Source organism: Crinia signifera, chromosome 3 (genome assembly GCF_055691185.1).
Source record: "Crinia signifera chromosome 3, ASM5569118v1, whole genome shotgun sequence".
In the NCBI taxonomy this organism is placed as follows: Eukaryota; Metazoa; Chordata; class Amphibia; order Anura; family Myobatrachidae; genus Crinia; species Crinia signifera.
In genome coordinates, this window is record NC_139219.1 from 274,771,469 (window position 1) to 274,786,876 (window position 15,408).

Sequence of the window (15,408 nt, forward strand, 5' to 3'; positions counted from 1 at the left end):
TTGGTACAATATTTTGGCATTGTGATAGGATGTAGTTAATATGCCTACAATCAGGATCTCGGCAGTCAGGATGTTAAAGCCAAGATCCCAACTGCCGATATTACCACCAGCCGAAATTCTAGCACACAGGGTCTATTCGCCCTCGTGGAGGTCCATGACCCGCATAGAGCACAGCAAGCTGACAAGGGGCCTCGTTGCGCTCTACCGTTGCAGGCATTGCGGCGGCCAGGATCCCACTGTCAGGAAATCATTCTGAACCCATTGTGACTTTGTAAGGTGTCATACATAAAGACCCCAATCACGAAGACACTGTAGAAGCAGGGGTGGATCACAAATCAGGGGGGTTAAGAATTCTGACTCCTCCCTCTCTGCTAGTTGCTCCTCCTACTTCGCTTCTTCCCCCTTCCACTTTCACAGTCTTGATACAGATCTTTAATCTTTTGCTGTCAAAAAAGTTACTATCCCGCGAAAATCAAGACAGGTGTACCCCCCCCCTCCCTCCCCAATCCACTAGTGTAGGCCACATCCCAACACAAGTGAGTTGTTGGGATGTGGCCTTATTTTTCTTTTCTAACTGAGCTATTGGCTTTGATAGTGACACACTATGAGCCTAATTCAATGTGGCCGGCAAGCCGAAAACAAGTGATCCTCGCCATTTAATCCCCGTGCCGGCCGCTCACCCTATTCTACGTTCTCGAGGAATTCTCGCTGTCAGGCGACAGCGAGGATTCCCCCAAACAGCGAGGCTCGCCGCTAATGCAGGGAGCCCCCTGCACTAAGTCAGGAGCATCGCTGTTTTAGCGGACGCACAGGCTGTTTCCCCTTCGCTACAAACACCTAGCAAGGGGGAAACGGTGTGTGCAGGGGGTCAGTTGAATATTGACCCTGTGAACTGTGACAGCGAGCAATCAGCACTGCTCATTGTCACAGCTCGCAGAAATCATTGAATACACCCTATGAATACACATGTTTTGATTGTTCTGACATTACAGCAATGGATCAAAAGAAAACAAGTTTGCATCACATGTATTTATAATGGTTTATTATAAATAGTAAATATTTACTGCACTTTTTTTTACATGAAACATATTGCAGCATCTGTTGCCGGTAACACCGACTACACACAGATAAAATGTAACTTCTTCCATCACCTCTAAGACGAAAGTGTGATCTCAGCGCTAACCTTATCCTATCTAGTACCCCCTAATTAGTTACCCATCATTCTTTAAGGAATGTTTTTGTGCTCTACCTCGCTTTGCTTGTCAAAAAAGAAACGAAGAAATAAATAAGACTGTAAATTATCAAACCCCAACATAATTATTACATTTTCGTTATAAGACTTTTTTAACCTTTTTTTGTTTATTGCATACCCATCTAGCAACGAAAGTGGTTCATAGGTAATTCCTTTTTGTCCAACTTTTTTATCTTTCTTTAAAGCATGCCCATTGCATGCACACTCCTCGGCCTTATCACTGGTTACTAGTGATTAGGGTCCGCCCAAACATGGCTGTCTCCGCTGTGTGTGTGTTAGCAAAGGGTTTGCTTTAATGAAAGAAGAAAATGTCCATTTGTGTTGTAATGCTTTATCTTGCTAAAGCTTTAGCTTAAGAAATGTTGAATTATAACTTCTATTTTCCCAAGTGATCAGCAGTATCTGGAATGTAGAAAGTTGCCTGATGCTAATTTGGATCCCACAAGACAACTCATTAAAGTCCGGAAATGTCTTTAAAGTAGGATTAAGCAACCTGTGGCTTGCTAATTACTGCTGAAATCCTGGTATAACCTGTCTGCCATTATATGACAGGGCAACTTGAGTCTTTCACCAACAGCTGGCAACCTGCAGGTTGCCTACCTCCAATCTAGAGAAACGCGTAACAGACAATATGGTGGAGTTCCTTTTGTACTGTCCTATAAAATAGAAAGTGTTGCCTTCTCATGTAGAAAAGTGTGAAGTCGAGCTCAAGAAAATTCTTTGAAAATGAGAAATGCTTTCAGAAAAATACACTTCCACTGAATTACTAAGACATGACAGGGATCCTAAAGTGAGGTATGGTATTGCACGTTGATTGACAGCCTAGAGATCAATATCATTCAATCAGAAACTGGCGCTGGGTGTTCCCTTGTCAATTATTTCTCCCACCAAATTTGTCTGCCAGTTTTTAAATGCTGGGTGTTAATCCTAATAAAGTCCTTATAAACATTAGTCATTTTTTGTCTATTTACGTCAACCTTAAATATCAAGTGGAAGGTCCCACCTGAGTTTGTAACATGATGAACTGGAATGTTATTTATACAGTCAAAACAAGCTGAAGAACAACAACATGACCAGGTTCTGGCTGGTACAGAATCTCATTTCTTCCTTATTCCTTGCCAGTTGTGTGGTCATGTGCAAAATAGAAAGGCTTCTCCTCAACTGCTGCCTCATCACTCTGATATTGGCCACGGGAGAAGATAAAGTAGACTCTCTCCCAATTCACTCTTGTTGTTTTCATTGCCTTTTCTTTGACCTGGGTAGTATTGAGCCATGTGTGTGAAGGTCAGGAGAACCTGTGAGTGACTTAGAAGCCAGAGCTCTGTTGAGTTGTACACTTGGAATAGTTGTTCAGACTCTAGAGCCAGATAAGTTCTTCCAGCAGAAACACAGGATGCCCAGTATTGGCCTATATGACCGTCTGGATGGTAGTATTTCCCATCATCGACTGCACTTTCGTAAAAGGAGAAGTAATTACTGTCTATTTGTTTGTCTTGCAGTCAAGCTCCAGTTTGGGGCTACTAATTGATGAGATTATCCATCCTGTCTAAACTTCCGGGTATAACGTCATCAGAGCCAAAGTCTTTTTATGCAATATCTGGCTTCAGATAATGAAAGGCACCTGTAAGAAAAAGAGAGATGTTTAGAGGAGTTAAGCCTAACTTACTTCAAGAGCCAGCCTGAACCATAGGTTGACACTGTCATATGTAATACTGGGATATCAAAGAATATGGCTAATATTTTTATTCCTGGGACAAGTTTGACAAACCCCTCAGAATCTGTGATCACATACGATAATGACTCTCGAACTGACTTGATTAAAGGCATGTGTTTTTAATACGGGGCATGCCCGTGGTTATTGCATGTCGGGCAAAACCTTCTGTTTTACCTAATAGCGGTCAGGTCTCATGTCTCGGCACATAATCACCTCAAGATGTCCTTGACATCACTTAAGCAAATAATTATGCAACAGATGTTTTTCAGAGAACAATCAACGAGCACCGGAGACAAAAGAGACTCAGTGAGAAAGAGAGAGTCATCAACCTTCTGTTGGAAGCCACAATGTTTCTTGTTTTTTTCTTTTATCTGATAAAAAGTCAACTCACTGCATGTGAGCGGAGCCTCCTGCCTGAATGGGAATAGTTAAACTATAGTTCAGGCTTAGATGATAACCTATGACATTCCATAGGGATATTGGATATTGCCATGACCTTTAAGCTTCTGAAAATGCATTTATATACAGTATAAATCTCTGTGTATAAGACACTGATAACTGATGAAGTAAATATACTCACTCTGTCCATACTGGCCATATTGATAGCCCGTTACAGTCTCCATGCTGTATCCTGATGTGCTATAGGTTGGTGGGCAGTATGACTGGGATGACGATAGACTATCCAAACTCTTCATGTGTTCTATTCGCTGGCTGCAACTGGCTGATACTGCAGTAGTGGGTTCAAGACCCCCAGTTAATGGAGATAAGGCATAGTCAGACTGAGGTTGATGAGGCACTCCTCCATGGTTCGTTAGAAGACCCATTACCTAAAGGAAATAAAAAAAAGTTTTCAATCAATGGCATGCATTACAAATACATATTCTTAAGCAATAACTTCTTGGCAATATACACAACAAGGTACTGTATTATTCACTATATGTTAGGGAATTGCAGAATTTATTCAAAATCTCATAAACACTCAAGCTACAATTGGTGTGACTTTACACTGCAGCAAATTAACAAGATGTAGAACCTAAATTGTGACTGCAGCTATTCTCTCTCCTAAATTTAAATTTATTAACAGTTGCACCAGTATATTCCCTTACGCTTTACAATTGAGAACAACAAAACAAACTAATTAATGGGCAAAAGGGAGTTACCCTTGCAGTGGGGTAAAAACAATGACAAAGACAATCTCTCTGCCTTACTTCACCCCAAATACATACATATTTGTGTACAGACCTGTATGGTGCTGTGAAAAAATACTGTGTGAGTCCCAGCTGCAATTGGACTGGCCTTTATGTATGGGATACCCATTCACAGGGGCATCTTGTACTTCAGTAATACCAAAATGATACTAATGGGGCCTACACATACACCGACGCGACTGAGCATTCTGAGCACACAGTGATGTGCCAGTGCTGTGCGCCGAGCAATCTGGCAGGGCCAGTGTTCTCCCTGGTGATTAATAAGATTTATCCAGCACGCTGGATATTAATTGCCGGGACAATAGCGCTGTGTGGGGCAGCAGATCGCTGTCACTATTCCCCTACACACAGAGCGATGTTGGGACATTTTCTAAACGATCTTTTGAGATCACTTAGAAAATACCCCTAAATTGCTACATGTATAGGCCCCTTAAGAGACTTGCAGAAGACTTCATTTTGAAAAAGTGGTATGTCCCCCTGACCACAGACAAGGGGAAGAGTCGTGTTGTAAAACCTGACACTTCTGAGACTGTTTACGCACAATTTTTAAAAGGACAATGTTTTTACTAGCAAGACACAGCTACAGTAGTAAAAGCATTGCCCTTTTAGATATAGGACATAAACACGATCAGAAGTGTTGGGTTTAACAACAAAACCATTCAAAAACAACCCCCCTGTTATTTAAAAGTTTAGTAAATAAGTGCTTTTATATTTCTCTGTAAACTGTACATTATATGATGGATAATGTAACCCCATATTGTACTATAATTGATATTACAAGTACTGTTAATGGCAATCAGACAGTTCAGAGACTAATAGACATTAATAGTTTAAATTTATTTTGCATAAATTTCAAAAGCAAATCTGTTTTCTCATATTCTCTCAAATGTTCCTATGAATGATTCAGCTAAACATTAATATGTTGCCGTTTATTTTTTTTAGACAATGGGTTCCCTGTAAACACATATATGCCATCAAGGGCGTTTTTTTTTTGTTTTGTTTTTTAATTTCAATAGTTTTTTATTGAGTTTTTGCATAGAATAAGAAATATATATATAAACATGTTCGATAACAAATTGTCTTAACATGAATAGACCTAAAGTATACTGAATATTAGGTCCACCTTGAGTTATATTTAGGGAGTAATGAGTAGAAGGAAATTATCATAAAACATCCATGAAGAAATACAATATTTCCGTTCTTTCATTTAACAATATATATATTACTAAAGTCAAACAAGGGGGAATTTTCGGCAGTAACTAAAAACATATAAAATTAAGAAAACAAATCAGTGATATTTGTGCAAAATGATAAATGAAATTAGGTAAAATATCTGGAATTTATCCCATAAAATGGTCAAAAAGTCTAAGCTTAGTGTATGTAGCGAATAGTCTGAATGTTGGGCAAATGCAGGAAGAAGTTCTCAGCTTAGAGAGGGCCTCACTGCATCATTTGAACTCTAGTGTTCCGCGAGGCTACCTGCACTGAATTAACATCCTAATAATTCAATTTTCCTGCTTATGTCTCTTTGGAAGCTAAAAAAGGAAGTAGCCCCAGGCTTGAAGACCCCTGTATTTTTTTGTGCCGTGACCTCTTCAAATGAACACAGAACCAAGGGAAGGGCACGGTCACCTCGGTCTAATCCCTTTTACCAAACTAGTGAGCATCTATTTAGCTGTGTTTCCTGTCCTAGGCAAGCTCTTGTGTCCACGGTGAAAGAGCAAGCATCAGTGACGATCTTTGTGCAAATCTCTCACACACGTAAAAGCTGTCTGCCTGGTTTAGAATTGCCAGCATCCGTAACTGGGTTAGAATGAATGCTTTTTCCTGACGACTCGCATAATGCAATAAGGATCTCATTGCACCGCAAATAGTCCCGACACATCTCTCCTGCTTCTTGAACTTTCGTAGCTCTTGTTATCAGCAATGTAACCTCCTAGCTAAGTCCCATGGAAATTAAGCAGTTAAAAACTAATCTAATAAGACAACTCCCCTAAATGGCTGCAGCGAGAATACGTTGCAAAGTTCAAATCTAGACAATGGGCTTTTCCGTAAAAGTTCAGTTTTTATAATATTATTTCCAGATTGTTAGAGAAATAAATGGTCCAGATAATTGTAGCATCCTGAGATTTGCCAGTAGGGACATTACGAAAACAGATTCCCGGCGTGAAATGAAAAACTAATCAAGGATGGATAATCCTAAATACAGATCAATTCTTTTATCAAGAAGTCCTTGTAGGTTTCATTACATAATTTAATGTTACATTCCTGGTCAGTAATTGTTATCAGGAGACTGCTCAATATACAGGTGGAGCCGCTCTCATCTGAGCTACTCCCATTTCACCGATTGCCGCTAGCCCTTCCCATCTGCCAGAATGGGGCGCTGGCACATCAGAGATGCTTGCACGCCCCATTCTCAGCAATGGATGAACGCGTCCATGTCCCGCCCACTCCACTCTCCGCTCACGTGGGATCATGAGTCAGCTACTAAGGGAGATATTGTCACACTTTTCAGTGCATGGCCATGCATCCCAGATTTGGCCATGCCCCCAGCCAATACCCTTGTCTGTTCTCCCAGGTCATGTGTATGTACAATTTAGCATACCAGTGAATATCTAGTTCCATGCAAGTGTAATTATGACTAACTTGCATATAGCTCTGAATGAATCCCAATGGGAGCAGCCATTTTGAGTGTGCACATGATGAAATCAGTAGGGACCAGCAGCATCACATCACACAGTTGGGTCACTGGTTTCTAGTACTACATGTTGCTTTAGCTTACAAAATGGCTGTTCCTGTTGTATGTGAGTCATATCAGAGGTACAGATCATATTCCTCTTTTTTTTAACATTTTCTCATTCAAATACCATTTTTTCCTATTTTTATAGTATGTCTCCAGTACTAGAGGAGTTAACAATAACTGTTCATATTTGACACATGTGTAGCGTGTAATTTACAGAAGCTTTCTCCACAGGAAGCCCGGACACGTTGTCCTGAAGATGTCCAGAGCATTGCTCTATTGTGATGGGAAACAGATGCAGGCCAGAGCTCCCAGTTCTAAGAAAAATGGTGCCACCTGCTCTGTGCTATTCCCGCTGCGTAGAATGACTGTGAATTCCTCAGCCATGTTCACACGGGCATGAATCAACTGATGGCAGTTTCTATGTCTCATAATTTTATATGGACATCTCCATCATGTGTGTTTAATCTGGCATACACCTTGATGGCATTTCTCCAGCTAAGTCCATTCATTATACAATCAATCTTTACCAAATATATGTGTGTGGGAAACCCTAGTACCACACGGCTAGATGTTATACCTATTATTTTCAATAAAAGAACTGACAGTATATTTCATGTATATTGAAGACTGCATACAGACACTGGGAATTAGCATATGCAACATTTTAGGGTGTCCCCTATATGCATGGAGGATGCTATATTCTAGGCTGGACCGAAAATTATAATAATGCAGCCTATTAGTTGTCTGGGATCTGACATCACTGAATTGGTGCAAAGTGGCATCTATTTGATTGTGTGCGACACCAAATGCTTTAGTGGTTTCTTCAAATTTATCACCATTTATTAAGACTTTGCTGTCAAGAAAAGAGGGGTGTGCAATATCATTACAGGTGACCAGTGCACAGGTAGAGTAGAAAAAATCTGACTGATGGATTGGGATCTGCAATCTCTGGCTATAAATCTTAAGATATGTCATGGGGCAGAACCGCATATAACAGCATGGGACATTGAAGTAGTCAGCATTCTCATTTTCTCTACAACTAATTATGGAGCTCAACTGAGGCCACTGGAAAGCCTATATCTTCTACAACTATAAGAGTGGTCTGCAACAGCAGGAGAGTTTTTGGGTAGTAAGCACATTCCTGAACCACTGGGTTTGAGTGGCCAATGAAAGATGGGGAGCACTGGAGCCAACCTATACCCTCTCTGTCGAAAACGTTGCTGCTGTGCGGGCCATAACTGAGGTGGACTCCAGGGTGATTGTGGCCCAGATAGAAAAGGAGCTATGAATCTCATCGGGATCCATCCGCTTAATACTCTATAAAAAGCTTAATCTGATCAAGGGTTTTGCATGCAGTTGACTCAAGAGCAGAAGTTGTCTTGGGTGACTTGGTGTCATGGTGACTTGTTGCCATAACCTGTAGGCCAGATTTGATGGTGGACGCTCAAACTATGTTTCGACAGTTTCGACCCTAGGATCAAAGAACAGAGAGGCGCAATGGACCCCAGTTGAATCTGTGCTGCCACAAAAGTCCCCACATGAGCATAGCAACACCAAGCATATGGTAGCTGTTTTTGCTGCATGCATGCAGCGATCACTGGGGACTAGTATAGCAACTAATGCCTGCCGCAAATGCTGTAAATCATCTCCAGGCACCATTCAAGAACTCTTGTGATGTCTTTCTCCATAACATGAATGTACCTGCCCACAGGTCCAGGAAAGTAGTGGATTTTTTAGCCCATGTACACATCCAGGACCTTGGTCATCCACTGTACAGTCCAACCCTGGCCCCACAGCGACTTCCATGTGCTCCCACAAATCAAGCACAACATGTGTGGGATGAATATTGAGTCACCGGAAGCTGCAGTGGGGACCTTTATCCACCATGCAGAAGAAAAACCTGTTTCTGACTATTCCCAGCAGTGGAGTTTTGAGCGCATTCAACTTGCAATGTTAATTTTATTTGTAAATATAATACTTTTTGTGTATCCGGGAACGTATAGCACACCACTCATACAAAATACTATAACATAGCTAGTTCTGCAATTTACACCTCATACGGCACGATTCAGACCCGCTCGAACATGCTGCGAATTTGCAGCCCGTCCGATTATCGGACAACCATGTACGGTAAGCTGCCCGAAGGCAGCGAGCAAAGGCTAGCCATTGTTCCCTGCTCACAGATGATTGACACCCTGCAGGTGTTTGGGGGCATGCTGCCAGCGTTTTCTGGGCATTTCCCAGAAAATGCAAGCTTTCCCTCAGCATCTTCCTTCTCCCCACGGCCTTTGCATCGCCGAGTGAGTCGTGGCTCACTCAGTGCTGTGAGCAGGGGAGAAGTCATTCGATGCTGGATGAGTTTCCCCCTGTGTGCACAGCTGCGTATGCATTTACAGCTGTGCACAGAGCAGGGGAGCGGGGAGGGAGGCCTGCGTTTGCCGGGGCGATGGCTACCTGCTAGCTGGGCTCTAAACACTTGCAGCTTAGCGAGCAGGTCTGAATCAAGCTCTTAGTTTCAGCACATCTTTCACCAAGGGTTGCTAATCTTACTGACACTTATGTCACTGCACTCATTTGGAAAGATAACAAAGTCCAATAATTATTTCCAAATTGGTCATGTCAAACGTCAGCAGAAGGTTGAGTCCACATTAATAGGTGTCAGTGCACTACAGGGAAACATTAGTTGTTTATATTGGTTTGTAAATGAGGTTATACAGCAATAAAGGGACAGTATGTTATTGAAATGGCAGGTTGTAGGTATATTGTTCTACTATTGTTTATAAGAGAGTGCATCAAGTCAATCATTATACTGTAGGCTGTAATAAGCAGTGATCTGATCATCTATATATATATATATGTGTAGTGTCCATGAGTCTCCGAAACACTGCCATCTGCTGGCAGAGAGTGAAACTACATCTCTTTCTCACACATGCACAAACACAGAAGGTAGCAGACTAGCTTTCGAAGCTTTTGCTTCGAGCGGGCTTACTAGTTTTCTATATGCTTATATGGTTGTGTTGGTACTAATACTAAAAAAAAGGTTAAATTAAACCATTGCTTATTGTGGTGACATGTTTAATTCTTAGAACTAGTTCCAGAGCCAGGAATAAATCATTATAATCATTTTTTTAATGATTACAATAAGAATCCTGGGAGATATTATAAATGTGGCAGATATTATAAATCATGGATCAGCTTGTAACTTTAAAACCAGTACCGGCACCTTTTATAATACAATAAAGTGTGTTTTCACCAAAAACTAAAGTCTGTTCATGAAACATTTCAGGGCTCATGCTGTGTACACATGGTACAATTTACTATAGTCAAAATCGAATTGGGATTGCATAGACATCGAATGGCGGTACAACATGTTTTTAAGCTTTTGAAAGTGATTTGATGCCGGTGCGCGCTCCCGTTCAGCTGAAATTGAATAGCCAAATTGACAGTTCAGCAATGAATATTAAATGTAGATAGTATGCATAGTATGTAAATAGCACATGAGGGTACTTGTGAGTTATCCGGGCGTCCGATTTTTTGATTGTATGCCTTAAGTTAAGGCATACAATCAGATGCGATGCGATGCGATATCGCATCGCATCGCATCGCATGCGATCATCGGATGCGATGACCCGATTTTTCCATAGGAATCAATGTTAAAATGATTCCTATGGAAAAAGGGGTCCTTTTCATACCCCTACTATCCAAGTGGGCATGGAGTTGGATATAAACCTGTGGCGAGCGTAGCGAGCCACCGAGCCCGAAGCGTGGCGAGCGAAGCGAGCCCCGCGAGGGGACGGTATTCCGTGGCCCCTCGCGGGGCTCGCTACGCTCGCCACGCTTCGGGCTCGGTGGCTCGCTACGCTCGCCACAGGTTTATATCCAACTCCATGCCCACTTGGATAGTAGGGGTATGAAAAGGACCCTTTTTCCCATTTAATTCCATGTTAAAATGGACTCAGTCCATTTTAACATTGATTCCTATGGAAAAATCGGGTCATCGCATCGCATCGCATCGCATCCGATGGTCGCATGCGATGCGATGCGATGTGCCCGATCCGACCCGATTTAAAAATCGGACGCCCGGATAACTCACAAGTACCCACATGAGTTAGCAAAGATTGCATAGCAATTGAATAGGTCGAATAGCAAAGGAATCTCACTGTGTGTACACACCATTAGATAACGCCAAAGCTTTTACAAACACCAAAGTATTTGGTTGTGCTTTCACCCGCCTTGTCTGTTACATTATTCTTTTAAGCGTCAAAGTTTAAATAAACAGGTTATACCAAGATGGCAGGCCCTAGTCTCAGTACATCTTTTATGTAAACGCACTTGGGCCCAGCCAGTCCAATTAATGAACAGATAAATCCCCGTTTCTGCTGCCTTGTTCTATGTGATTCCATAACATAAAAAAAGAGAGGATTGTTCAATTTTAAAGTCAATCACTCCTACTGTGTCTTAAAAGCCATAAAGTTTAGCCTTCCTGCTAATATGCCGTAGAAAGCGCTGAAACATAATTACACTTACTGTTAAAAAAGGGAGGTTTTATGAGTTATTTTGCCCATAGGCAGTCATGTTGATTCCGCTGCATTTTACTGCTCAACCTTTTTAACTCTCAAGTCTTTGAACTTTATATTTTCGCAGATTTATCACTGTCTAGCAGAGTGTAGCAGTGGCCGTCTCATGATGCTAACCTCACGTAGAGGAGAGGGAAGAGACGCAAGACGTTATTTTTGCTCCCCTTTGTGCCATTAAAATCTCATTTTCTGCCTATTAAGATGCCCTCTCAGTGCTAGAGCCAGGCTGATGAGTGTGTAATTGGGTATAATTGTCTTTTCACTTTTCATTTATGTCATTCTCAATATCCTTCTGTTTCCTCTCACTGCCGTGAGGAAGATGTGTTTGGGGAGGATACATAGCTGTGAAGCTGCCCCCACTTAGCCCCACAAAGAAGCCTGATTTTAATTATAGATTGCATGCCGTTCAGTGAAACTATTAGACACCTGAATATTAGTCCCTCTGATATAATAAAAATCCCTCTGTTTAGACACACATTAACAATGTCAAACCAACCTCAGGCAGATGTGGACCGTAGTAAATTCAACCAACCTTTTGACACTCAATTACCAAGTCAATTTATTTTACTGGAATTCCCAAGTACACCACCCAAACTCTTCTGAATGAAAATTAACAGTATAATTAGGGCTCAGAGACGCACAAATATTGGCAAGGTGCCAGCATTTTTTGAACTTATCGAACCGGTGGTGGTTTTTTTTTTTTTTCGCTTTTAATTTTTTTTTTTAACCCTAAACGAAAATGAGCCGCTAAAGATATAAACATGATGCTTATCAAATATTTATAAATAGTTATATCAGTAAGTTATGAACATCAAAAGTAGTTTTATTCAGGGTGCGTGGGCATTTTCTATCGATCACAAAGCGTGATTTACAGATGGGGCCGGGCTCATCTTTCCAGGGGATGGCGATGGCGACGCCATTCGCCATTCCCTGCTCCGGCGCCATCTGTGTGTCGGAAGGGGACGCGCGCGCACGAGGTGCGCGCGCGTCCCCTTCCGGCGGTGCTGCCGTCCCCTTCCGACGGGCGCCCGGTGCCCACACCGGGCGCCCGCACCCCCCCACAGCCTCCTCGGGTCCCCCCAGCCCCCCTCGAGCGGGAGGCGGACAGTATTGCGTCCGCCTCGCCCGCCGGCCGCCCGGATACTGAGACGCACGTGCGTGGGGGACGCACGCGCGTCTCAGTCAGATGGCGCGCCGTGTTGCTGGCGGATCGCCAGCGGCATGCTGCTGGCGATTCGCCAGCAAGCATAAGGCCTGCCCCATCTGTATTTATTCATTATTACCACAAAACATTTATGTCAATACATGTTATTATTATTATTATCTGTGATGGTTATGTTTAAGGGGTGGCTTTTTACATGTCTTGTTGAAGTAAACTGATGTAGGTCTACCATGTTAAGATTAAAAAAATATATATTAGGATTGATATATGTGTCATACGACGCAATAATTATTTTAAGTAATCGCTCATAAAAGTTCTGCCTGTAGAGAACCATGCAAGTGAGAGAGTCTGGAAGCTCTATTTACAAAGCAGTGTAACGAACTGACAGTTTTACATTTGTGTTGAATTTGTCTTGTGTTTTGGAAATAGCGATCTTTGCTGTACAGTTCCTCCAGATTATTTGCCTTGTGGCCACTGTCATTTTTAACTCCAGAAAGGTCCAGATTATTTTGAGGGAACTGAAACACTTGAAAGACAGCCCACCAGCCACAGCTTTTGAAGTAGCCAGTGCGGGGGTGGAGGAGGAAAAAAAGGGAAGGAAACTTGCAAAACAGAATCATGTGGCTCATATAAAGAACGCTTTATGGTTCGAATTTGGCAATTTCTCTCCTTCTTGCCTGAGGTGCTCAGCCTGTTCGGTTCTGGCACTCAGCTAAAGGAATGAAAACACTCCACTGACCTGAGGTGAAAGGCCATTGCCAATGGTGGGGTTCATGGGGTTGGAAGGCCCGGATGAGGGTACAAAGCTGTCTGTGTAGCTGGAAAATCCATGGCGGCCGCTGGGCAGGCAGTAGGCTGAGCTGTTCTCAGGGTTGGAAGGAAGGCTGCTTTGGTGAACACTGCTCGGAGGGAGAGGTTGGGGCCTGTGAACCGTGCTGCTTGGATCAGACACAGCTGGAAAAAAAGAGGGAAAAAAACATCTTATATAAAGACATTTGTATAGCAAAATAAGCTTGAACACAATTTTCAGTATTAACGTGCACTGTGCTTACTTGGTTGCAATTAACATGCATTGAATTCATGGAATGTCCCCATAGCTAGAGGGGACTGGAATAAAATGCTAATTATGAGTAAGGTAACAGTTGGAGAGATTTCCTTTTTTATATATATAACATATTGCATTTGTTGTTCTTAGGATGGTGATACGTGGCTCTCTGTAGCGTGGGAGGACTTACCTTGTGGTATAGAAGTTGGTTGGTAGGATGTCTCTGATAACTGGTAGGAGGACAGACCTGGCATCCCTGCAGGTGGAAAAGCCCCTGGAATCAGGTGGTTAAAGGCCATTAACTGATTGGCTCCTGCTTGCTTCCTCCATCTGGCACGTCGGTTACTAAACCACACCTGGAAGAGAAATGTCCATAGCAGTTGAAGGACAGTGTACATATACACCATGATGATTGCATTTTCTCATCGCCTACTCGAGGTAGACATTTTATCAGGGCTGTAAGTAGGGATATATGAGTCTTGCTGTCACAAAGGCCTGCAAATGGCTTGCACAGCAGTAGATATGGTACCATGAGGCCAGGAGTGCAACTGCAGAGCCACTATGTAGTGGCCAAAAGCATCTTTAGTACATTCAGAGCAGTGGTCTACATTCCAGAGCAAGTGGGTCCACCCCTAGGTGTGACATCATGATTTAGGGGTCAAGGCCAGCCTGGACTAACATTAATCGTAACAATTCACTAAGAACCAGTGACATCCCAGATACACCCGTACCTCTATGATGTCAATAATGCCTATATAATCTATAGACTTTCTATTCATGAATACAAGATCTGTACACAAAATGTATGTAGGCTATAGGGACTCTTTAACCCTTTCGGGTCCAACGTCTAGTCAAGCTCAACAGCACTAGCGCTATTAGTAGATCCAATGATGAGCCACATTAAATTCAAAACATTCACATCGTTTAACATTTAATGTAGACCATTTTTGAATAAAATAAAAAATACAATTAATTTCAACATTTAAACCAGACTGTTTGGTTTGCAAAAAAAATTGGGCTGCAAAAGGATAAGGAAATACAGAGAAAATAGAAATTGCAAAGTTGTATAATAAAATGAAAGAAAAACAAAAAAGTATCCATGGAAATGTGACCAATTTATAAATGATTTTATTCGCTTGCAAGGGAACAAGCATGTGCTATTTCTAGTATCATTTAACATAGTAATTCTTAAATTAGAACCATGGAGATGACATCACTATCAAAAATCCTTCATGTGCATTTGGGGATTTCATCAACAGTGAAAATAAAGGGTCAGCTTCCTCTGGGGTACAACGATGGTTGTACCCTACAACGAAAAGTCTTGTGCAAGGACAAATAGTTTAGTGGTTAGTGTTCTGACCAGCCACCATAAAGCACAGTACACACTAGAAGACACTGCAAGCAATACGATGTTGCTCAGAATTTCCCATGAACTCCCTGACAAACAAAATACTGCAAACTCACTTAGCGATTTTACAAACAATATTGTCAGTGCTGTCATTGACGATATCCTCATCTTGAACTACATGAGATGACATGGACATCACTAATAACTCATGAAGGTGTTGATACCTAAGGATTCAGTGAGTACACACTAGATGATATGTACGAAAATACTGTTTTGACTGGTCATTATCATACATATTATTATTTAAAAATATCACCCAGTGTTTATACACCTTAACTACCTGGGTCTCTAGAACACTG

General features: G+C 41.9%; 1 protein-coding gene across 4 annotated transcripts in view; it reads right to left on the reverse strand.

Annotated features, from left to right (window-relative positions):
• Positions 1–1,087: 1,087 nt before the first annotated feature.
• Positions 1,088–15,408, reverse strand: part of PAX3 (paired box 3) — a 65,143-nt gene continuing 50,822 nt past the window's right edge. For all 4 annotated transcript variants that reach the window (XM_083178072.1, XM_083178070.1, XM_083178071.1 and 1 more), the window contains exons 6-9: positions 13,892–14,057; positions 13,396–13,610; positions 3,547–3,793; positions 1,088–2,873 (exon numbers count right to left, since the gene is read on the reverse strand). In XM_083178072.1, coding sequence (XP_083034198.1) covers positions 2,839–2,873; positions 3,547–3,793; positions 13,396–13,610; positions 13,892–14,057 — 663 coding nt within the window. In that variant the 3' untranslated portion in view covers positions 1,088–2,838. The remainder of the gene's footprint in view (positions 2,874–3,546; positions 3,794–13,395; positions 13,611–13,891; positions 14,058–15,408) is intronic.